The sequence below is a fragment of the Drosophila elegans genome, unplaced genomic scaffold, assembly GCF_018152505.1.
Source record: "Drosophila elegans isolate 14027-0461.03 unplaced genomic scaffold, ASM1815250v1 contig_814, whole genome shotgun sequence".
Lineage (NCBI taxonomy): Eukaryota > Metazoa > Arthropoda > Insecta > Diptera > Drosophilidae > Drosophila > Drosophila elegans.
Window position 1 is genome coordinate 8,758,183 of NW_024546167.1, and position 23,548 is coordinate 8,781,730.

Sequence of the window (23,548 nt, forward strand, 5' to 3'; positions counted from 1 at the left end):
ATTTTATATAAGTGATTTATGTTGCGGAACGGAAGAAATTTAAATGTGCCTAACTTCATGAAAATTGCGTGCTAATCGTTATTGCCACACAATTGGACTATATCTATGTTGGCCCTGCTGATAAGGTAAAGTACTTTCTGGTTATCTTTATTGTCAAAAGTGCTGGTTGCTCCAAGTTTCTTGTGTTCAGTAAAAGACTCCGCTGTCCCTTAAGCTATGTAGAAAATGAAAATTGGTTACTTTGTTTTGACATTTATTTAATTCTTAAAATCCATCTACACCAAGGATGCGAAATGCAAAAAAAAATTATAATAAAAAACGTTAAAATATCTTAATGCAGACAATAGGTTACAAATTATAAAAAAACAAAGCTGCAATATGTTTTGTATGGTTTTACACTAGAATTTACAAGTGAAGTATTGTTCGCGGTTGATTGGGAATCTCCCTTAGAAAGGGAGTCTTCCACTTGAGTTCTGACAACTAATACACGATGCGGATGCGCTGGCGCCAACAATGAGATCCCGAGGCAGCTGCCTCAATACCTCTATGTCGAGATGAGCGAATAAACCATGCTAAAATTAGCGATAATCGTTAGAAAAACGAGGACCCGGCCACCCAGGAGATAATTTATAATTACCCGTATATATAGTAGAAGAAGCTGATCAAGTAGACGGCCAATTTGATCCAGCCCTCACGCATATTCCGGGATAGGGTGTCGGTTTTTAAGACCGTGGTAGGATCGTAAAGTCCAGGTCCAGACATCACAGGGCGGTTTTTGTAGCTGAAAGAGGGAGTAAGTCAATTACGTGGTAAAAACATAAGTAATGCTTATATTAGGGTATTCTAATATTGCACTAGATTTTAAGGCCTGTAAAATGAGTCACATACCGCCAAATATGATAGGCTATGAGGGGGATGTTGATACAAAGTGAAAACCATTCGCCACAGAACAAGAACAGCAAGTTCAGGAAGATGTGCAGCAAGTACTCCGGTAAAACCAGCTGGAATTTATTGAATAATTAATTAAATGGTGAACTATATATGTAAACACTAGGGTTTACTGACCGGATTGAGGCTGTTGCACTGATCTATTGGGTTTTTATAATCCGTTTTCAGCTCGTCAAAGGCAATGACATGAAATATTGCGAAAAATATTAAAAATGCATCGCCTATCAGGGCCACTATGTACGTAAAGGCGGTGAAGTTGAAGGCCATCTTGTTATATCGCTGGAACACGTTTTTAGGGTGACTTGCTAATTATTTAAGTAAAATTTCGGCTTCCAATTGTAAGACTTACTTGTTTTTTATAAGGGCGGCGATGATGACAGCTGTTCACCAGAGATGGACAAATTCATGGGACCAGCACATCAGCTGGTCACACTATTTTATGTTTCTATTTTAAACATATGTATGTTTATTACCGTCATCCCTTCAACGCTATATAATAATAACTAATAAATAAAAGTAATAGTTTTGTAAAGATGGATATCTTCTTTTTTTGAAACAAGTATTTTTTGGGTATTTTCTCAGACACGAAAAATACCATATACAGCTAAACGCCTGTGGCCACACTGCATTTCCGAATCGAACCGCCATTATATTGCATCTTCCAAGGAAGAAAAAATTCCAGATCGGATCTAAGTGATCTATGAACTTTAAACAACTGACGTGCAATTACCAGACAACTGTGTAACAATTAAATAAACTTTCTGACCCCCGAAAACAGCGGAAAAGCATGTCGCAGTTTAATTTCGTGAGCGATTTGCAAAATGCCTTGATCATGGACGGAGAGACGCGCGGACCTGCACCGCGTTGGAAAAAGAAGCTGGAGGCGTCTCTTAATGGAAGCGCCAGTACCACCAGATCCGTGCTGTCCGTCTCGTATAACACCAGTTTCTCGGGCGTCCAGGCGCCAACAAAGACTCCGGGAAAGAACAGCGAGGGCAAGGCCAAAAAGTCCACAGTCACGCCCACAAAGACGCCCGGAGGCGGTGATCGTTTCATCCCGAATCGGGCGGCCACCAACTTCGAGCTGGCACACTTTCTGGTAAGGATTATACTGGTCCTCAACTGTTGTAGGTTTTTCCCGTATAAACCTTCCAATCAACGATAAAGTGGAACAATTTAGAACTTGGTACTTCGTTGTAAAAAAGAGTTGTCTACGGTTTATATGGGTTTTTATACCACTATTTTAAATCATTTTCACAAATTTGTACTAAACTAGAACCCCCCAAGTTAATAAAAAAAGAGTCACATTCTTTGTTGTAGGTCTTTTTGTTTAAACTTGGCATCCTATAGTTCGTATCAAACTTCTGCTCCACGATATAGTGGTTTCTTGGTAGTTCGTTATAAAAGAGTATTTCTATGTTTTATAAGAGTTCCATTCTATTATAAATAGTTTCTCCAATTTGTTTTTAGGTTACCAAGGACTCTGGCGACAAGTCTGATGAGGAGAACGAGAAGGCCACCACTAGCAACAACAACGAGAGCAATGTCCAGGCTTCGGCTCACAAGGGAGAGCGGCAGAAACTACTCTCCGAGGTGGCCCAGGTTGGCAATTCCAAAGGTGGCCGCATTTTGTGCTACCAGAACAAGGCTCCAGCTGCTCCGGAAACGCACAACAACCCACTAAAAGTTGTGTACTCCATAAAGACGCCCATTTCCACAAAGAGTGGATCACGCTATATACCCACCACTTCCGAGAGAATTCTGGATGCACCTGATTTCATCAACGATTACTGTACGTTCTTAGTAATTTATTAATCTCTATTTTGTAATGATCGTTAATGTCATTGCTTTAAATTTGAATATTTTGGTTAATTACTATATACTCGCATTTATTTATATTTTCAGACCTTAACCTGATGGATTGGAGTGGCGACAACATCGTGGCCGTGGCTCTGGGTAGCTGTGTCTATTTGTGGAACGCCCAAAGTGGAAATATCGAGCAACTTACGGAATTCGAGGAGGGCGACTACGCAGGATCTCTGTCGTGGATCCAAGAGGGACAAATTCTAGCCATTGGTAACAACACTGGGGCTGTGGAACTGTGGGACTGCTCTAAGGTGAAGCGTTTGCGTGTGATGGATGGACACAGTGCCCGAGTGGGATCCCTGGCCTGGAACTCGTTCCTGGTTTCCTCCGGCAGTCGCGATGGCACCATCGTTCACCACGATGTGCGTTCGCGGGAGCACAAGCTTTCGTCCTTGGCCGGACACACGCAGGAGGTTTGTGGCCTGAAGTGGTCAACGGACTTCAAGTACCTGGCCAGCGGAGGCAATGACAATCTGGTCAATGTGTGGTCTGCATCTAGCAGTGGCGTGGGAACTGCCAGCGACCCTCTGCACAAATTCAACGATCATCAGGCTGCGGTGCGAGCTTTGGCCTGGTGTCCCTGGCAGCCGAGTACTTTAGCCTCTGGTGGCGGCACCGCCGATCGATGCATTAAGTTCTGGAACGTTAACAATGGCACCCTGATGAAATCAGTGGACTCCAAGTCGCAAGTCTGTTCGCTTCTGTTCTCACGCCACTACAAGGAGTTGATATCTGCCCATGGATTTGCCAACAATCAACTGACTATTTGGAAGTATCCGACGATGGTGAAGCAAGCCGATTTGACTGGACACACATCGCGTGTCCTGCAGATGGCCATGTCCCCGGATGGCAGCACTGTAATCAGCGCTGGAGCCGACGAAACCTTGCGCCTGTGGAACTGCTTTGCTCCCGATCCCTTGGCGGAAAAGAAAGCGGTTTCCAATAGCAAGGCCAAGCAGAGCGTGTTCCGCCAGAGCATTCGCTAGTAGGATTATTTACCGCATTTGAAACTTAGCCTACAAATAATTCATGGTTGAATAGTGGAGATTTTTTCCAGTTTAGACAATTATTTTTTAGAAGCATTGCCAATTTATTAGTTCCCGTCTCATGTTTCGTATTTTTGTAATTATGGATAAATCTTTTAATGTGTAAGCCCCACCGACGATATATGAATAATTAAATTTTGTCATTTACTTTTATTTCTTAGAGTTAAGTTTGTGTGCGTATGAATAAAATGCTTGACGTTCTGCATCCTTGTATGCTTTATTTCGTTTTAAATACTATCGTTAACACAAGCAATTCAATTCGTTTCGGTCTGCCATTGGCCGGGATAGTAAGTACATAGGTTCCATATCTCACTAGATGCTTTTTGTGAACGTGTGTCAAGGAATATTGCATACATTTCTGGGCAGGAAAGGCGTGCGTTCGGGAACAGCAGTCAAGCCAGATCAGGGAATTCGGTTTGTGTTAATCATAGGCATTTATGTGTTTAGTCTAAGTCGTATGTACAGATTGGAAGGCGCATTCAGGCAACCGTCATCGGATTACCACCGTTGTAGCTGACAAAATAACGCGGATCACCAAACATCTGCAAGTACAGGAAGGCGATCACAAATAAAGCATGTTAAATAAACATCAACAAATCATTGTTAGGCAAAATGTTTAACAAAAACCACAAAGAGCGACAAAATAAGCAAACAACATAACAAGAACAACTCAAGAATAAAAGTAAAAAAGTGTCAAATCTAAAAAGAATTACTAACCTTTAAGATCCATACACATCGAATTTAAAAATGTATGTAGGAATTTGACTAGGAATGATAAAGTTATAGTTAAATAACACTTTATCAGGGCTAGTGAATACCCCTCGTTTTACAGCTTGAATTTTTTTTGTACATTTTTTGTAAAGTAAAATATTTATTTTGCAACATCATTTCATTCAGTCAGAACATGAAAACATCAATTAGATTTAGCTAACTTAGTACTACGATTCATGATTCCTTTTTTAATATTATTAGATTAGTTAGTTAATACAGATACACGCGCACGCACATACAAAAATTACAAACGTACAGTCACAGGCATACAAGTACATAGATGTAGGTGGAGAGAAATAGCAAAACATCGAGAGTTTTACATTGGACAGCTTAATATATTATAAATTGGTACAGTGCATTTCCCTAAAGAATATATAGAAAAAAAGGTAAATTTTTGTCCCGACAATATTGTTTTTATCTATGGTTTGTTCGTAAAGACGTTCGTGCACTAGCTTTACTTTCTTGGTTCAATTGGTTTTAAATGGGTTCTACTAAAACATAGATCCCTTGTTATAGATCAAGTGCCGATATTAACTTTACTTGCTGCTCTTCTGCTGTTTGCTTTCTTTTTCTTTTCTTTTGTTTTTTTGTTTTTTTTTTGTTTTTGGTTAACAATACATTAGAGTTACAATAGTTCATTGCTCAAGTGTAACAATTTTTTCCAACTGAATACCAGTTCAGTTTGGGACTTCATATTCTTATTTAGTTTTTGAACATTTTGGAAGCTGGTGGTGGCCCATTTCAAATTGTATCTTACGTTCTACGATCTCTACGATCTTTTCTTGGTACATTTTCTTAAGCAGTGACGCTCACCTTCGTATCGTCTAGATCTTCGATATCGCTACTATCGTAATCACTGTCCGGTGGCGTTATGGTCTCAGCTCCGCGCTTCTCCAGGATGTTCTGCATGCGCGATTTGTTCATGATGCACGCAAACTGGTAGGCCGTTAATCCGGCAAAGGTGGCTGTCTCCAGGTTGAGCTTCTCGCACTCATCGAGCAGGAAGTTGGCCAGATCCTCGTTGCAGCCCTCGATCGCAATGTGCAGCGGTGTGCGACCCGATTTGCCCTCCTATTAAAGCAACAATAATTAGTTTGGATACTTGGGTACTTGCATTACATTTTTAAACTTACCCTAGCGTTTATGTCGGCTCCATGGGATACCAAAATACGTAAGATATCGATGTGTCCCGCCTCTGCAGCCAAATGTACACAGCGCTCTCCTGGAATTGAAAAAGTAAAATAAGTTGGTTAATAAACTGAATTATTTTCGAAAACTAAATAATTTGTTAGTAATGAGAAATACCGCAAGGTGATCACGCTTGTGCTCATTGATGCCCATCATGTTAATGACCAAGAATGACGCGGCAGTTAATCATCATTAATAAACGTGTTTAAAATATGACACCATCAATAAATTTGTTAAATTTGTATAATACTTTCCCACCACTGTGGATCGAAAAAGCTTAGTTTATGAATGAAAACCAATCCCTTGCCCGAAAGCTTTTCGCCAGTGAAAAAAGCTGCTACGATCGCTTTCCGCTGTAAAACAAGTAGCGTTTTATAATACAAACCAAAAAAAAAAGCTTTGATTACGACAATGACCAGTTGGAGGGCAAAAGAGGTGGCTTCAGGGGGGCTGGGTGCCAAGCGGAGGCTTTTGCCTTATAAGACAATATGACAACCCGTTGACTTCGCATGCCAGTATCTGTGTGCCCGATCGCCGGCACTGGTGTGCGTTGAAAAACCCAAGAAATTCCCACAATAAAACAGCAGCAATAACACACCAACGACCAACAACAACAAAGGCGAGTGACGAGGTAAGCGGGAAAAAAATACAATAAAATAAAATAAAAGTCAAACAGTTGGCGTTAAGTTAAGTTAACAAACCAAATACAAAGTTGGCTTTTGGGTTTCTGCCTCGGCAACAAGTTTGCTCAAGTTCAAATTGGTTTAAGCATATAGAAGTCTGATATATGGTCACACGAACACAAGTGTCTAAAATAATAATAACACAATTTGCAATAATTCAACTGACATTTCAGAAAAGAAACCAGAGAATTCTGGTCATGTTTCAGTTTTTATCTCATTTTTTTTGCAATTGTTTCTGCTTTTTTTTTAAATGTCTATAAAAGAAAAGTGATATACATATGTAAATCGAAATTGTTTTTCTAGAGTTTAGACTAAAGTAGTTTTTATAAATATGTTTAACCAAAAATCAAACACTATTAATTAAATAAATATAAACAAGATAATGCAATAAACAAAATGCGATTTAAAGATCTTTATCATCTTATTTCTTCTTCATTGCTTCTTCAGATTCTTTCTCAATCAATTCTCGACTTTTCAGATCGAGTCGATGCTCGCATACAGATCGTATGGCTAAGAAACTAAACTAAAAAAACTAAAAACAAAGGTGGATTGTTTAGTTTCTGTTTGTTTTTGTATTTCATGCCTTCGCTTTTATAGCTTTATGATTAGTTGACGTAGTCGTTGTTGTTACTGTTTTTGCCATATTTTTTCCCAGTTTTTTTTTTAGTTTTTTGCGGCTGGCTACACGTGCTGTTGATTGACTTTCACACACAAACAGTTGGCACATTTACATAAATCACACACATTTACATGGTCAGAAAGATATTTCCGCTAAGAAACTGTTGTTTTCCTTAGTCCCAGAACTATCTGTGGTAATACCGCAAAAATTCCATCTATGAGTCATTAGAATCATTAAAGATAACCTTAGAATTACCCTCTGAAAAAACAATAAATTACGGCTAAGATTATTCTGCAAATTTTAATCTTTGCAAGCAAGTACGCACGAGATTTGAAAATCCCAGCTCTATTTTTGCAAAAGAAAGCGGCTTAAGAAAGTCGGCAGCAGATTTACGCAGTCCACTTTTTTTTTTGTTTTTTGGGAGCTTACAAAAGCAACAATTGTGTCACAAGCTTTAAAAATAAACGATGACAACATGGAGTTTTTTAAGCTCGACTAACTAAAAGAGAAGCCGATGAGCTAGTAAAAGACAATACTTATTGTTGTTGCCTTTTCAGCACAGCAACGTGCCAATCGTTAGCATACGATTAAAGACCCATACTCAACGATATTCGATATTAATAGACGAATGGGCAGTATAAAACATGAAATATGAAACAGAAAAGTTTGTTTCAAACTTTGTTTTGCTTTTGGGAATTCCCCCATCGCTGGACAGAGGGCTGCGTCACAAGATCCCCCCGATTTTAATCCGTTGCCTTAGCCAGCAAGTCTGAGTCGAAGATATTTCTCCAAAAAGCAGTTAGACCAGAAAAAATACAGTGATTGCTTAATAATTAGATATGTATTTCTGACTTCAGAGCGTTTTAAACGATCGAAAAAGGTTTAAATCTGAACGTTTTTGTTTTAATTTATACCAGCAATTGATATTTTAATGGGTTCAATTGTCACAAATATTTGTAGTCATTTCTGAAGCTTTTTATTAAGGCATATAAAAGTAAGTAAATGACTGTGAATGTTTAACTTTGCGAACCAGAAATTCGCAATAATGTTATCGCCTTATGAATAAATTTGAACTTGATGTCACGATTTAAAAAGGCACGTTCAAAAACAAGTAAACAGCATAAGCATATAGGTAAGGTACAGATAGTAGAACCAAGAATTTGCATACTTTTCGACATAGAAACAAAAATTTTTCACTACTTTTCAACATTTTTATCCGAATAATATAAAACTTTATACAAATTAATACAAAGAATAATTAAAATTTATCAGAATTTTAATTCATTGTAGTAAATACCTGTTTTTCGAAAATAATGTCATATTTCTATTACCATTTTTAGAAAGTATTTTTTTTTTAGCAGGTATTACTTTAATCGGATTCATGTTTTAGCAATTAATGACCGTTATGAAATCGTTTAGAACTGCGCAATATGGGAAATTCTGATTGCCTGGCACTTGACAACCTTAACACTTTCACAAATGGCACCACCGCCCACTTGATCCGATCGCTCCTCCAACCTCGATACCCCTATACAGCCCCAACAGCCCACACCCATTAAGCTGTATGATATGATGTTGTTACTATTTACACAGGCGGCGAAAAAAGTCAACGATATCGACAACGACCTTATGAGAAAAACCCAACGGCGCAGTTAAGAGTACTCCACAAGTCACCCGAAGTCGCAAAGTTCATAAATTTATTGACAGCGCAAATATTAAACGCAACGCTGTCTTCGCTTAATTTTAATTAATTGTGTTTATTGTTGGCGCAGCGTTTTGGTATTTCTACAACGGGTTTTTCGCTTATAACTTTTGGTTTTTTGTTTCAAATATTTATTTCTTGTATTCCCCGGTTCGCCAGCTTTATTTGTCCTTCACTTTGGGTCATTGATTCATAATTATACAATTACGAAATTTCTTTACACGCAACACACAAGTATTTGTAACATTTGTTGGAGTGGGAAATATCTAAAAGCTGTTTCGAGTTTTCCACACAAACGCGTGCCAAAAGAAGTTACCAGGCCATTAGGGGAATTACCTGGCCAGAAACCCACAAGACCCACAAGACATGGCCTAAGAAATGAAAGCCAACTGTCCAAATACGACAGGTAAATATACCAAAATAAATATATAAACAGCCAAAAGTAGGGAGAAAAGACAATATCAAATTAAAAATTGTTTACCCCAAGTCTTCTGGGCGCCGTTGGGCAATTTATCTACATACATAAAAGTATCTATGTTCGAACTTTCCCAATGTGGAAATTAGCTAAAGTAAATTGAAAAACCCAGATAGCGAGCTGCAGCCCGCCGCCAAATGAAGCGAAAACAAACAGCAAAATTTAGCACAATTAAAGCCATGGATTTTCCAAGCCATGACGACGACGACAACTGACTTGGCAATGAAAGTGTTTTGAAAGCAACTCGGGCTCAGTTTGCTCTCCCATGCTCACCCCCTGCCACTATATCCACTATATATCGCTCGATCGTTATGTCAGTGGATTCGCCTTGTTGACTTTCTTTCGAGCGATGAATGCGAAATGCAAATAACACCCGACTCGACCAAAATCGGCTGTGGGGATCGTCAGCCACGTGTGGGACTGCACAAAAAATGAAAAAATAATAATTCAATAAAGAAATAAGTGAAAAAGCTAACACAACGCAGCAATAAAGGCGCAAACGGAATTTTGGGGAAAATCCCAAAAGGGGTCACAATTGTTGGAAGAAGATCAGCTTTAGGTTTTTCTGTTTTTCAACTCAGTTAAAGCTAGGATTTTCCTCCAACGTCAGGTATTATTCATTGCGATACTTTACTTCCGTCACTTTGTTTTTATTATTTGCAATTAGCATGAGCTCATTGTAAGTGTTTGGTATTATTCCTACGGCGCTACTCACTAATGTTACTCATTGAGGATTTGTTTACCTTTTTAGAAAGAGGAAGTATAGCGTTAGCTCATCTTTAAAGATTTTAGATCTAAAAGATTTTAAGTACTGTTTGTCAATTCAAATCCAATATAAACAAATAATCAATACAAAAATAAAATGAAATACATATTTCCGCTGTCCGTTAAAGTAAGTTAACTTTTAGATCTTAAAGTCAGCAAGCTCGGAAGCAAGACTGTCAAATGTGATTCTTTAAAACTCCCAGATAAGCAAAAGTATCAAAATCAAACGGAAGTAAATGTTTTGGTTTTAAAAATGATCTAGCCTTGTCCGTTGTCCATTAAAGTGAATAAACTCTTGGACCGTGGAAATACCAAGCTCCGTTCACCCAAATGCTAAGCTGATTAATTTGGATTTTAATAAGGAAATGAGCCAGCGAATTAAGGGGAGTGAGAAATGAGATCTTTTAACCGGGTATATCATAGCCCCGCCACTCGACTGGTTCGAGACAGCTGCAAAAACGGGAGAGTCCAGATTTAACCTTGTGTCTCTCGTTTCATGACTAATTTGTTGTTGTTTATGGGTACTATATGCATTGATGTAAAACTCATTGATAGTCGACAGATTCCAGAATGTCGTAGATTTGAGAACGTCAATAAATAATGAACACTTAATTAATTTCTAAAGCGGGTTTTCGATGGTGTAAGTCTTAGTAAACTTGACCAATTTTGTAGATCTAGTTCTACATTTTCTTTACATATTAGTTTATAAATAAGCAGTCACGTTAATTGTGCACTATTTCTTTCCATTTATCATATAGCTGTTTATAATGTGGCAATTCCAGAAGTTTTGTCAACTCATGGTTTAGCCGCGGGTTTCTACGCCTTTGAGTTTATTAGAACACGAGACCTTTACAACACACATGGTTAAGATCCAGTAAATAGTGTAATATTCTAGGGGTAAAACCTGCACACTGATAATAGCCAGTTATCTTTTTTAATGCGAAAGGGGCCGAGGACGTTCCACAGCGCAAATAGCTGAATGTGGAGAGAGTCGTATAATCGCACAGTAAACGACCACCTATGGGGTTTTCCTCAACTGATAACGCACGATTTAGTTACCAATGTCTGCTGACGATCGAACACCGCTGGACATATCTGATTTGTTTTTTTTTTTTTTTTTTTTTTCCAGCTTATCAGCCGGGGAAGTACTGGAGTGAATGCTCTCAATTGTAATTTTAGTTGCCAGGCCACAGATTTCATTGGTTCTTCGTTTAAATAAAGATATATGCATTATTACCAAAAGCCACACATGGACGACAAATGTGTGGTTCTGAAATTCCCCCGTTTGGTTTAACCGACATTTGGTTGTTGCTCACCAACAGACCGATAAGACCATACGTTTTTCTGTCTTCCCCATACCCTTGGGGAATTTTCTCTATTATTTATTGGAGAAAACGTAGAATCCACAGTAGTCGTTCCTGGAAACTCATAAAACCCGACTTGATGGGCCCCAAAACGTCACAGTCCTATCCCGACAATGGTTTATTTTCACAGATAACCGAATCACAAATAATCGATTTGTGGTGTTTATTATCAGCAGTGGGAATTTCTGGCATTCTTAGTTTTCCAGAAAACAAAGCAAGCCATGTTGTTAAACGAACTGAACTAGAGAAAGAAATCCTAAACTATTTATAGAGCCGGTCCTCAAAAGCCTTGCGTGCGTTTATTTATATAATCACAATCCATTTCTTAGTTGCGTGCCGGTCGCGTTAATGAGGCCCAAAAATGGATTACGACCAAGTTACAGGCGGACGGTCGCCCCCTTAGCATTTGGCTATAATTACTATTGTGGGGATTTCCAGAACGTACAGAAATATTTTTTGGAGGTGGCTAGTTACCACCTTTGTGCCGTTGATAACGAACCTTTCCCAATTTCCGTTTTTGTCTCCGTCTATAATCGGCCTAATGTTATCATTATTCTCTTGGTATTATTTGTTTTTCTTTTGCTACATTCTTTTAAAGTCTGCTCTTTCTTGGCTCTAGGCCAAAACTGAAAATGTGGCCTATTTATAGCCCACTTTTTCTCGCTGAAATACCTTTAAATGTAGCATTTCATATAATTTAGAATAGAATTTTAAATTGGGAATGGTATGACTTTATATTAAGCGATTTATTTCTCACTGTTTACCCAATTATAGAAATACAGCTCTTTGCAATGGCTCAAAAGCCTACATTCCCTAAGGAGGATTTTCTAAAATCAAAACTGTAAGAACAAACGATCTTTCCGACGGAAACTGGAACATTCTGAGGGTGAGTTTACACCCAGAGAAGCTGACGTCGGGGCTGGAGTAGATCGGGCCTTGTGTTTACTTAGTAATCTGCCTTGTATTCACAAAACTGCCCCCGAAGACCCGCCTCGAATGTTTTGAATTGCTTTCGAATTTAATGCTGTGGCAGTGGGGAAAACCCAGAAATTTCAAACAGGCGAAATATTCACAAGCGTCTGACCGTCGCGTTTCTTTTTGCTTTGTTGGTTTTTAATAGTTTCTGTCGGAAATGTCTGCGCTGTTGCTTTTGGCTAGCCAAAAAACATTATATGCCGTATCTGAGCAGGTTATATATAGCATATACATATACATATATCCACAATATGCGGAGCAGCTGTTTTGTGGAGCTTCAAACCGGTTGGCACTGCTTAAAGTTGGCCGACGGGGAAAAAAAATGTTTGTTCACCAAATGTTTGCCACTCACGAGTTCGGACTTTATTTTTAGCAAGGTTGTATGGTACATAGCAAAAAAAAAAAACGTAGGGGCAAAAAGGCCAATAGAAATCGATTAAACAAGCGAAAGGTTAAAAGCAAAAAACTTTGATTTTGCAATTCTTTCTGACAAGTTTATTAACCTTTATTTTTAGAGTCCGAGAGGTAATTCCAAACTTTTACTTTCAGTTAAATTCAAAATTAATTTAATTTAATTTACTAGTGTTTAAATTTTAAAATGTTTCTTGTTTAATTCATGTTTTAGGTTAGAAGATATTAGATGTATAATGTAAAATTAAATTTTGTTAACCTATTATTTTTTCTGGATTTATCTTTAGATATAAGTAAAAGTAAAAATAAAACTGCTGTGCAACATAAATTTTTGCAAACATTAAGTGTGCTACAAAAGTATAATTATTAATAAACATTTAAATTTGGAACCCTTCTTGAGTATTCCCACATGTTATACAATGTGTGTGGGTACCACCCATCCTTACATACGGACGGCTTCCAAATCGATAATTCGATTTCTGGTTCGTGAATACAGAGTAAAATCAAATAAGGAAACAAATGTTAATGATGGGACACGCCTGCCTTTACGCGTGGAAAATAAATTTAATTTAAAATTGTTTTATCGATATAATGCATTTGAAATAATGCTGATAGAGAAACATGAAGCACACCAATTGAATTTCCATTTCAAAAAGCGCTTATGTAAATGTTTTTCTGATTCTCCATTCAACAAAGAAATAAACATTTTTCCTATCCTTGTATAAATTGTTTTTATTATACTCTGCTGACGTCTGAAACTTTGCAAATGTTCTTTGCGTTTTTCGTTTATTTTGGTTAATCAATAACGCAAATGGAAATGGGAAAGGAACGGAGGGTTGTTGCTTTACCCATTTAACGAGCGAAAATTTCAAGCGAAATGTGTCGGGGAGGCCAATGTATTTTTGGCATCTATATATGTAGCCTATAGCCATATATACGTCTATAACATATATGCATTCTATATAGCAGACGACAATGTCTCGCATTGTGGCTAGCCGTTGGCGGGACACCAGATATATGTAGAGCTAAATAATGTGTACACTTTTGGCACAGATTCATACTTTATGATAAATGCCTTCAAATGCTGGGCCAAAAATAATCGATTTAATAAAAACACATTTAGCTTTCAGAACGCTAAAATTCCTTAAGTTTTGGAAACAGTTCCTCAAAATATATTAATTTGTGGATATAATTTGTGATCATCCAAAAGTAACTTAGCTTTAGTCGGTTTTTTAATAGTAATAATAATGAGTTGTTAGTAATACGTACCAACTTTAAATAATAAGATGTGTAAAATCTTATTTTATGTAAATTTAACATAAATTTAAAGGCAATAAAATAATAACTTACCATCATAGTTGCGAATCTCCAAGTCGGCGGGCAGACGGGCGTAGCTCAGGGAGCTAACCGCCTTGTCGTTGGAACGATGTCCATATTGTCGGTGGGCCTCATGAATCTCCGTGGCTCCGAACTTCTCTGTCAAGGCGCGGACGCACTGTTTCTCCCCGGCGATACAGGAAAGATGCAGAGCCGTATTTCCATGGCGATCGCGGACCGTGGGCTATTAAAATGAGTAATTATGACGTAATAATTTAGATTCATGAGATTTTAAAGTTGATAGGGGTTAGTACATAATCATGAATGAATTTTCGCTTAAAAAACGTTTGATTACACTCTGAGTAATACAAAATCAACTTATCAAAAGGCAGAAATCATTTTCAAGCTCTTCAGATTTGTAACAAAAATCTCTGCTAGGATAAGCTTGAAAGTATAACTGGAATGGGTTACCTTATTTATAATGTCAATAACAAACTGAAATAGTTTAGGGATATGATTATGGAAAATGCTGCATTAAATACTATTCTAGGTTTCCACTAGGGATCTGCTCATTATTACCTCTGCTCCGGCCAGCAACAGCATCCTCATAATATTCGGCTGGGCAGTGAGGGCGGCCAGGTGAAGGGGAGTTTGGGCCACATCGTTCTGGATGTTCAGCAGGCACGGATGCGGGGCCATGCGAATTAAGGCGGCAACCACGTCCACGGATCCCGAAATACAAGCCAGGTGCAGAGGTCTGAAAGAAGATCCAGAGCAAAAGATATATAATGAATTTGTGAGTTTATTTACCTGCCTCTTTGCACCCGCACTTTCTTCCCTTCCTGCACACTTGTCGCCGGTCATGTGGCGGCGTAAAAACCCAAGTAAGTTAACTTAAGGTAAAGTAAGGTGAAGAAAGAAGAGGTGCCCCGAAAACCTGTTCCCGTACCTGCCCACATACCAGGAAAACCCCGAAGCCTGACTAAAACACATGTGTCAGTCGCGTTTCTCGCCTCTGACATTGGTCTTTGAATGATTCACGAAACTCTCCCCTTTGCTCACTTGGTGGTCAGTGCAGTGTCGCGGTGTCTTTGTTATTTTGGGAAATTTTGAAATTCTCATCGGAAATACAGCACGTATAAGTTCAAAGAAACTTAGCAATGATTCAAAGGCTGTGCTATTGCAGTCAATTTTAAGGAAGTATAGTCATTATAGCAGTTGTGAATTTCTCCTAAATAAATGCATACTTTACTTAAAGTCTATCTTGTTTAGGTTGTCATTAACTTAATTTATGTATATTAGCTGGACTTCATTAAGTAACAATTCTTGTTCAATGTGTATTTGCATGATGTGGTTTATTCAAAGCATGTTTGCTTTTTATAACTGTCTAAATATAAACGCTTGGTTGGCCCCAAGTGCAAAAATAAAAAATCCATTTTTCTAAGTATATTAGCATACGTTTTTAAGATTATTGTAATTCGAAAAGGTTCATTACTGTCATTTGAAATTTAAATGAGATAAACAATCGCTAATAGGCTTTAAATCATACTCCTGAAATTTCCCAAATTAAAGGTTTCAGTAAGTCGCAGTTTTAACTTATATAAACGGATTTTATTGCAAAGCAAAGACATCACTCGTAGCCCTAAATCTAGTTAGTTTTTAACTATTTTTCAATATTTTCCGCAAGTTGAGAAATATAAATATATAATTCTTTTAAATTTAAAGTTCTAAAGTTCTCCTACTAAATTCCCTCAAAAGTTATGTGTACTTACGTGTCGCCGTCGTCGTTTTGCTGGTAGAACTGCTCCCAGGCGTTCATGATGCTAATGCTGCTGGGAGGAGCGGATGAAGTTGCTCCTGATCCCGTGGGATTCGGATTCTTGGTGGTGGCTGTGTTTGTTACTGTGGAGGATTGGACCTTGCTGCTCAGGCCAAGATTGTTGAGCTGTTCGCCGCGACCGGCCAAATTGCTTTCGACTGTCCATTGTGGGATGCCTGTGTCCGCGCTGCTTTTGAGTCGCATTGGATCGGCGCTGCTGGTGTCCTGGTGCTCCTCCTTATCCTTTTCCTGATCGTCCTCCTCGTCGATAATGCCGGAATCGAGGATAACGTTTTCTGCCTTTTGGGGTTCCGAATCCTTCTGAACCTTATCCTCCGGATCCTGCTGTTCTTCGGACTCGGGGGTTATCTCCTCGCTGAAGATCTGCGAGGATTGGGGGCCGGAAATGAATCCCGAATCACTGGTCTCGTTTGGCACGGCAAATTCCTTTTGCTCGTTAATGGCGGCCGTTTGATCTTGTGTTTTGCCGCCAAATTTACCGCTAGGGGGTAGTGAAGGTGAGGGGTTAGCTGCGTTTGGGGAGGCACGCTGCTCAACACTGGCAGCGCTGCAGCTGCAGTCACTTGTTGCTGTTGCCTTTGTTGCTGCCTCCTCTGCTTTTGTTGGGCTCCACATTTTCGTGCTTTTCCGGACTCTCTCAGTTGGGCTGCAAATATATATATGTTATGTACATATATATTTGTCGTTTTGAACTTTGCTTTGAGCTCAGTCTCTCTCACACACACACAGTAATCGCTCACACGTAACTGCTCCAAGTGCGAGTGAAACAAACATATAGACTTAAGCGAACATGTGAAAACGCAATAATTTTTTAGATTAAAGCAATTTATAATTTTATTTACAAGTGTAGCCACAGAACCATAAAAATTAAGGTTTCACTGGTCAGTTTAATGTTGGTTTTCCATTTTGATTTATGTACATTCAATTGCCTTTTCACGTTTGTTTCACCCGCACACAAACACACACGCACATAGGAGATTTTTTAATCTCTCTTTTCACACAGCTTCCTTTTATTTCTATTTCTTTTTTTAGGTTCTTTGTTTTAAATTAAGGCAATATTTTTAATATTTTCTCACTACCTTGCTGGTTAATATTGCCTTGCACAGTTTGCTTCAACACACGTTGTTTTTTTTTTTGTATTTAACTCAAGTTGATTTGTAATTCTTTAATTCGCATAGTAGCCGTGCACGTCTTGTTTCTTTCAAGTTGCGATTCAGATTGACGTCGGGGGAGCCAGTTATAACGATAAGTACATAGTCTTTATATAGTATCAAAACAATATTGTTGAGCTGTATGGGAGCTCCCCAGTTTCAAACTGTATGGGTGAGTTCCCGTTTCGTTTGGAGAGGAAATGTGTGAGTGTGTGGAAGAGCGCTCCAAGAGAGAGCCGCAACAGGGTTGCCGGACCTCCAGCTAAGCGCCAAGTTCAAATCGCACAACAACAACAGAAGCAGCAACAAAGGCAACAACAGTAGCGTTAAATATATTTGTACTTTTACTTGCTGATCGGTGAGTTCTACAGAGCGATGCTCAGTGCTCTGTGGGCAAAATGCGTATGGCGACGGGGCCAACAAACATCGGGAAAACACTCGTTTTTAGGTGACCGAGCGGAAATGGTTTCGCCTCAGCTGCGCAGGATACTCTCTGGAATTTAAAATCGGAATCTGTATTCTCGAGTATTTCTACCTGGTTTCCCAATCTTTCGGTTCTTCACATGGCAATGGCATCACACAGCATCTCGACTGAGTTTGTGTTTGCGATTGATTTGTCATGGCGCCACCTCTTGGGTTTTTTAAATATTTAATCACACTTCATTAGTGCTAAATCATTAAATATAATTTAAGTATTTAAAAATAAAAGGGTTTTTATAAAAGTTTATAAATACGGTCACAAGAATTATAACAAATAATACATACATTTAGGAAACCAAAAAATAAGAATTTGGAATCTGCGGTTTAGTTTTATTCCTAGCACTTACGGAGATTTTTGTGCTCGTCCGTATTATTTCGTTTTGGGGTTTAAATTGCAATTTAATAATCTTGTAATTTTTTTTTTTGGAATTTCAAGTGGTTTTAAAAATTGTTTTCCAGTTGTTATCTTAAAATACGCATACGCATGTACATGCAAATGTGCTTTTTAAAAAAAGGAAAGTCCAAATATAAAGGTTTTTACCAATTAGTACTGATTAGGAGTACCGTTTCCTAGAATAATTGTGTAGCGAAATTTTGGTTTTGGTTAAATTTCAATCAAGCTCAGCGGTTTTCAGTGCTTTTAAGTTTTACAGTTTACAGTTTAGTTATGTACATACATACATTCTGGGTAATATTAATATGCTTTTCTTAAAATGATTGGCACCTTGCTGTATAGGTTATCACCGCTATTAAATTTACTCGAGTTTTGTGTTTGTCACGCGTTTTAAATTTGCAAAATCATTTAAAGTTTTTTTTTTTAAATTAAGTCACAAATATTAAGGTCTTAATCATCATGGGATCTATGTATATAAGGGAACTCCCCATTATTTATGTTTCACTAATTTTTGTTTCCCCTTAAGCTTTTTCATAGGTTTGCTGTGTTTGTCATGCATAAGGTATTTTTTTCTTTTATCGCAAAATAAATATCTTTAAGGTACCTTAAAAATTTACGTTTCAAGTAAGAAAGCTTTTATGTTCCTTATGGATACTTAGTGTCAGCCATGTATTTTACTTTTCTGAATTTAAAACTGTATGTTTTTTAACAACAAATATTTGATAAGTTTACTAGAATCGTGCTGACTAATAAATTAAATGATTGTCTTACTTTTGGGCTTATACGTTCATTCATTTCAATACGAGTCATGGAACTGTATATTTGGATATTTTGATTTCTAGAAAACTTTTTAATGATAAGCATTTAACATAATTTCCCTAAAAGAATTGAATTTAAAAAAAAAAATTAAAAAAATAAGAGATTTAAAATTCTTGTGCAAATTTTAAGCCAAAAAGTGAAACAAAGTAAGGATTTAATATTGCAAAAGTCCGCCGGAATTTAGTAGCTCAACTAAGTTAAACATTCTCTGACCGATTTGACTTACATACGCTTTTGTAAGTTAAATGTTTTGTTTGTTTACCACAAATTGTTAAGTAATAGAACACGATTTTCCTACTCATTATCAAAAAGACACATTCTTTACAGTCTTATACTTTACAAAAGTAAATATCAGGTAAATGGTATAGCAACTTACGAGTAAGTAATGTAACCTGCTTAATTGGACAAACAAAACTGAATAATTGAAAATTAAATGTATTCATGCCTTTATATACTCTTTGAAACTGTTATCAATAAATCATTTGAAATTTCTTTGTGGCTTACTTTGGTTTTTTCTCATAATAAATCTTACATTTTAAAAATGTCGTTTTCTAAGAAATTATGATAAGGGTAAAATGTATGTGTTCCTAAATATGTATATAGAAAAGGCGATAGCCTTAGCAGCTGTGACCGTGACTTGACCTGTACATTTTTTATACTTAAGCTTAGAGAGTCTAATTAAAAAATAAAAAAAAAAAACATAAGAATTTCTAAAATGTACTGTTTTGCCTATCGAATACCGAAGTAAAATCTTGAACTGCAGCAATGTATGCAGTCTTTTTTTGTTGAATGTTAAACTTTTTAATAAGAAAAGAAAAAGTTATTTAAGAATATTAGGTTGCTTTTAAAAACCGCGCCATAACAAACTACGTAACGATGTCAGCCCGTAATAAATAACAGCTGTTACGGATTGAGCCAAAACGTAACAGCAACTGAAACTAGGTTGGCAGGACCAAACTTCAAAATAAGAGATTGTTGCATTAGGTTCTTCATATTTTCGGAACAATTTATAATATTTAACAAATAAAAGTACGACAAGGCATGCTAAGAAGGATGAGCACTTATAATGGTCAAAAACTGGCGACAGTGGTCAAGGAGCTGGAGAACTTTGCCCCGATTTCGTGGGCGGAGAAGTGGGACAACGTGGGTCTCCTGATTGAACCACATCGCGAAAAATTAGTAAAGAAAATACTATTAACCAATGATTTAACCGAACCGGTGATGAGCGAGGCGTTGGGGAAGGATGTGCAGCTAATTATCAGCTATCATCCGCCAATTTTCAAGCCCCTGACAAGGATTACGCAGGCGCATTGGAAGGAACGCGTGGTGGCCGCTTGTTTGGCAAACGATATAGCATTGTACTCTCCACATACGGCGTGGGATAAAGCTTGTGGTGGCGTCAACGATTGGCTATCCCAGGCAGTGGATATCGGCAGTATTCGTCCTCTGGAACCGGAACTGAACGCTCCACCGGGAACAGGATCCGGCAGATACATAGAGACGAAAATGGAGCTCTACCAGCTGCTGGAATCACTGCAAAAGCACACCGAGAATAGCGTGCACATCGCTCTCGCTGTGAATCACCATCCCAAGACCCTAATCCAATCCGTGGGCATTTGTGCCGGCTCTGGAGGATCCCTGCTAAAAGGCATTCAAGCGGATCTCATTATCACCGGTGAAATGTCGCACCACGAACTGCTGGACTTCACCCACAATAATACCACCGTGCTGCTCTGCAATCACAGCAATTCTGAGAGGGGTTTTCTCAAGGTTTTCTCCCCTAAACTGGAGGAATCCCTCAATGGAGCTTGTGAGATCCTGGTAGCTGATGCGGATAAGGATCCTTTAGTCACCGTGGCAAGGGACTTAAATAAGGAAGAAAGCATTTTTGTTGACTGCTACAAACAATAAACTGAAGCATTTCTTTAAAAAACACAGCGAAAATTGTAAGGGACTCTGAACGGAACCTACACAAACTTTTTTGATCTTTTATTACCAATCATAAACGGAACTGAGATAGAAAATTTACGTTTTATATCTATGGAGAGATGCCAAGTTCAGTTGGTTGTCAACTTTAAATATACGTCAGTGAATTCTTCTATTTCCAAGGCCTCACACTCATTTATAAATTTAAATTCCCACTAAAAACAAAACCTTTAATATTTACCCATAAATTATTTTTACAAGCAAACTATTAACAAAGATCAGGTGAACTAAAAAATTCTTTTATCGTTTAACAATGCATTTTCTGGCATCCGTAAAGATTACAAATAAACTAAAGGATTTAACTTTCTTAGCCTCTAAACTTGATCCAGCTTGAACTTTCCGCCCTTGCTGGCGGCATCGTTGCGATGGAGTTGGTATAGGAGGCGCTGCTCTAAATGCTTCACTGCCGCCACCGTCAGCACCAGGGTGTCGTGCTTTAGCATGGAATACACGTTCAGGCCAAAGGATGGCATCAGGTTGACATAGCCCAGATCATCGCTGGCCTGGCTTATATTGGCGGGGAACATGTGGTCTCTGGATACGATGAAAAATATATGAATAAAGCTATTAAACATAATTAATCGTCAAAGATGATAAAATAGAGCTGTTTGTTTTTGAAATTAGATTTGAATATTAGCTGTTCAATATTCCTCATCAGTACTTAGGTAGGTTTTATATAAAAGCTATTGAGCAACATTTAAGAGTTTAAGAACCTGTTAAATTACAAAAGGACTTGTACCATCTGTTAATATAGTTTTATATTCCCCCTTTCGCAATACTCACTCATCCACAATCAAGACAGAGGGTCCCCAGTTTCGTTCGGCGATCAGATCCTTGAGGAACTCGGCATCCCCGGTGGGTATGTCCACGTTCTCGACGATGTGCAGATCATCCTGGGCCAGCTTAACGCTCAACGTGGAAGTCAGTCCCAAAACCCTCTTGAAGAAGGGCAGCATGTAGAAGTGGGTGGTGGGCGATCTGGGGCCGTGGACCACGCCGCCGCCCTTGAGCATGGGCGAGCGGAGGGATCCGTGACGGGCACGTCCTCCTCCCTTTTGGGGCCACGGCTTCCGACCGCCGCCGCGCACCTCCGCCCGTGTTTTCGTGTGCGCCATGCTTACATAACGATACTTGCGCTGCCACTCCACATTCTCCTGGATGATGTCCATCCGTGGCTGGGCGGCAAACACATCCGGATGCAGTTCAATCAGACCGATCTTCCGCTCTGCCACCGCATCCGTATTCTCGATCCACGCCTGCCGGGCCGTGCTCCTGCTCACCGGTGCGTAGTCCGTGTAATCTTGGGGCAGAATCAGAGGGGATTTCGTTGTCAGAGGAGCGGTCACCACAGCTGGGGATTCGGACGACACTGCTTGACCTTGGTTGCTGCTCCGACCGAAAGTCCTGGCCACGGGATATAGCACCTGCCTAGATCTATTCAAAATATTTTGCAACATTTTCCGGCAGCGTGCTTCAGTGTGAACGCATCTGGAAATTCGAGAAATACCAAAACTCAAGGTGGAAAAAACTAATGTGGTGAAAACACTTCAAGACCTCAAGCGAAAGGGTTATACCAAATAACGGACAACTTTAAAATATTTTTAAAACTAAACAGTTTTTTTTTTTTTAAATTTAAAAAAAAACGAAGAAAACATTTTTTTTTTCATAACAATGGTCGACTATCATATCAAAAATCTGACTTAAGCTTTGTTTCAAACAATTTTTCTATATTTTTAGCATTTCAAAAAAAAAAGACCAAAAGAATATGTTAAGCTGAAAAAATTGAGCATATGGACCAACCTAAAGAGTTCTCCTCTATAGATAAATAAATCTTTGGATTCATTTGTATTATACAATTTTTTAACGATACTTGACTAATTATAGACATTGTGATTTCAATAAGCGATTAAGTACTGCTTATAATCAAATAAAAGTTGAATCAACTGGTACTGTACTTTAGAAAAAAAATGTGTTTGTGTTAAATAGTATGAAGTAACCAACCTTCACATTTTCTTTTCTTTCAAAACGAGGTATTTTGAGTTAAGACATCCGTTTTTATACCTGCCTTTCTGCATATCAATAATCTTAGGTAGAAATGGCAATACATTTTCTTTTCATAGATATTTTCTTGGAAATTGTATTCGCAGGTAAAATACCCCTAAACCTTTTAAGTGGGCAAACACATACTATAAATAGCAAGACCCGATGAAAACGAGCTCAGTTGCCAGTAAACCTTCAAAGATAATTCATATAGTCGGATTTTGAAATTGCGAGCTAATAACAGTACCAGAATGAATTTTTTGGTAAGTCCTGATCAACTTTAATAAATCTTTTTAAACTTATTTAAACTCCATTACGACTTTAGATTGCCTGTTTGTTTGTTCTGTTTGCGATTGCATCGGCGCGACCCCAGTTTGGATTTGGACAGCAGCAGCAACAGCAAGAAAATTTCGGGGGATTTGGATACGGAATTGGTACCGGACTTCAGCAACAGCAGAGCAGTTTCGGCGGATATGGACAACAGCAGCAACAGGAAATCTTCGGTGGTTTCGGCGGTGGCTTTGGCGGAGGTAACCTTTTTGGTTAATAATTTAATTGTTTGGACTAATAATAAAAAACCAAACAATTTTTACCAATTTAAAATAAATAGAAATTAACGGCTTTTAAAACGGATTTAAAAAGAATAAAAATTCAATATGAGTGATAAAAATTAATACAGGGGAAATGGAAAACGGTTTTTGTTTTTCT

The 23,548-nt window shown here is 38.2% G+C and overlaps 6 protein-coding genes across 7 annotated transcripts; 3 read left to right on the forward strand and 3 right to left on the reverse strand.

Annotated features, from left to right (window-relative positions):
• Nucleotides 1-236: 236 nt before the first annotated feature.
• LOC108150467 (protein cornichon) lies at nt 237-1,411 on the reverse strand. Of its 2 annotated transcripts, XM_017278660.2 has the most exons (5): nt 1,298-1,411; nt 1,066-1,227; nt 889-1,001; nt 638-781; nt 237-572 (listed from the first exon to the last, which is right to left on the reverse strand). In XM_017278660.2, exons 2-5 carry the CDS (start codon nt 1,213-1,215, stop codon nt 545-547), a joined length of 435 nt encoding a protein of 144 aa, XP_017134149.1. In that variant the 5' UTR covers nt 1,216-1,227; nt 1,298-1,411; the 3' UTR covers nt 237-544. The 2 variants fall into 2 exon arrangements, with proteins under 2 accessions (XP_017134149.1, XP_017134148.1); XM_017278659.2 differs by lacking the exon at nt 1,298-1,411 and having other exon boundaries at nt 1,066-1,282.
• Nucleotides 1,412-1,570: 159 nt separating this feature from the next.
• LOC108150464 (cell division cycle protein 20 homolog) lies at nt 1,571-4,067 on the forward strand. The gene is made up of 3 exons (XM_017278653.2): nt 1,571-2,047; nt 2,419-2,740; nt 2,854-4,067. Exons 1-3 carry the CDS (start codon nt 1,736-1,738, stop codon nt 3,798-3,800), a joined length of 1,581 nt encoding a protein of 526 aa, XP_017134142.1. The 5' UTR covers nt 1,571-1,735; the 3' UTR covers nt 3,801-4,067.
• LOC108150465 (NF-kappa-B inhibitor cactus) lies at nt 4,059-17,205 on the reverse strand. Its single transcript, XM_017278655.2, has 7 exons — nt 17,050-17,205; nt 15,903-16,616; nt 14,710-14,887; nt 14,164-14,374; nt 5,765-5,853; nt 5,445-5,702; nt 4,059-4,402 (listed from the first exon to the last, which is right to left on the reverse strand). The coding sequence occupies exons 2-7, from the start codon at nt 16,583-16,585 to the stop codon at nt 4,340-4,342; spliced, it is 1,482 nt and encodes a 493-aa protein (XP_017134144.2). The 5' UTR covers nt 16,586-16,616; nt 17,050-17,205; the 3' UTR covers nt 4,059-4,339.
• A 2,557-nt stretch (nt 17,206-19,762) lies between these two features.
• On the forward strand, nt 19,763-20,747 carry LOC108150529 (NIF3-like protein 1). Its single transcript, XM_017278758.2, has one exon. The coding sequence runs from the start codon at nt 19,856-19,858 to the stop codon at nt 20,723-20,725; it is 870 nt and encodes a 289-aa protein (XP_017134247.1). The 5' UTR covers nt 19,763-19,855; the 3' UTR covers nt 20,726-20,747.
• Nucleotides 20,748-21,023: 276 nt separating this feature from the next.
• On the reverse strand, nt 21,024-22,304 carry LOC108150528 (39S ribosomal protein L4, mitochondrial). Its single transcript, XM_017278757.2, has 2 exons — nt 21,584-22,304; nt 21,024-21,334 (listed from the first exon to the last, which is right to left on the reverse strand). The coding sequence occupies exons 1-2, from the start codon at nt 22,255-22,257 to the stop codon at nt 21,115-21,117; spliced, it is 894 nt and encodes a 297-aa protein (XP_017134246.1). The 5' UTR covers nt 22,258-22,304; the 3' UTR covers nt 21,024-21,114.
• A 694-nt stretch (nt 22,305-22,998) lies between these two features.
• Nucleotides 22,999-23,451, forward strand: LOC108150449 (keratin-associated protein 19-2). Its single transcript, XM_017278609.2, has 2 exons — nt 22,999-23,103; nt 23,166-23,451. Exons 1-2 carry the CDS (start codon nt 23,092-23,094, stop codon nt 23,385-23,387), a joined length of 234 nt encoding a protein of 77 aa, XP_017134098.1. The 5' UTR covers nt 22,999-23,091; the 3' UTR covers nt 23,388-23,451.
• The last annotated feature ends 97 nt before the right edge of the window (nt 23,452-23,548 follow it).

What these genes read in the sequence shown, in the direction of transcription:
- LOC108150528 (XM_017278757.2), bottom strand. Translation starts at nt 22,257, where the DNA reads ATGTTGCAAAATATTTTGAATAGATCTAGGCAGGTGCTATATCCCGTG. An exon ending in TCTGTCTTGATTGTGGATGA is followed by an intron (nt 21,335 to 21,583) that starts GTGAGTATTGCG and finishes CATCGTATCCAG; the next exon opens with AGACCACATGTTCCCCGCCA.
- LOC108150464 (XM_017278653.2), top strand. Translation starts at nt 1,736, where the DNA reads ATGTCGCAGTTTAATTTCGTGAGCGATTTGCAAAATGCCTTGATCATG. An exon ending in TCGAGCTGGCACACTTTCTG is followed by an intron (nt 2,048 to 2,418) that starts GTAAGGATTATA and finishes ATTTGTTTTTAG; the next exon opens with GTTACCAAGGACTCTGGCGA. An exon ending in TGATTTCATCAACGATTACT is followed by an intron (nt 2,741 to 2,853) that starts GTACGTTCTTAG and finishes TTATATTTTCAG; the next exon opens with ACCTTAACCTGATGGATTGG.
- LOC108150529 (XM_017278758.2), top strand. Translation starts at nt 19,856, where the DNA reads ATGCTAAGAAGGATGAGCACTTATAATGGTCAAAAACTGGCGACAGTG.
- LOC108150465 (XM_017278655.2), bottom strand. Translation starts at nt 16,585, where the DNA reads ATGTGGAGCCCAACAAAAGCAGAGGAGGCAGCAACAAAGGCAACAGCA. An exon ending in CAAAACGACGACGGCGACAC is followed by an intron (nt 14,888 to 15,902) that starts GTAAGTACACAT and finishes ATCTTCTTTCAG; the next exon opens with ACCTCTGCACCTGGCTTGTA. An exon ending in GAGCCGACATAAACGCTAGG is followed by an intron (nt 5,703 to 5,764) that starts GTAAGTTTAAAA and finishes TTGCTTTAATAG; the next exon opens with GAGGGCAAATCGGGTCGCAC.
- LOC108150467 (XM_017278660.2), bottom strand. Translation starts at nt 1,215, where the DNA reads ATGGCCTTCAACTTCACCGCCTTTACGTACATAGTGGCCCTGATAGGC. An exon ending in AGTGCAACAGCCTCAATCCG is followed by an intron (nt 1,002 to 1,065) that starts GTCAGTAAACCC and finishes AATAAATTCCAG; the next exon opens with CTGGTTTTACCGGAGTACTT. An exon ending in TTCTTCTACTATATATACGG is followed by an intron (nt 573 to 637) that starts GTAATTATAAAT and finishes CGCTAATTTTAG; the next exon opens with CATGGTTTATTCGCTCATCT.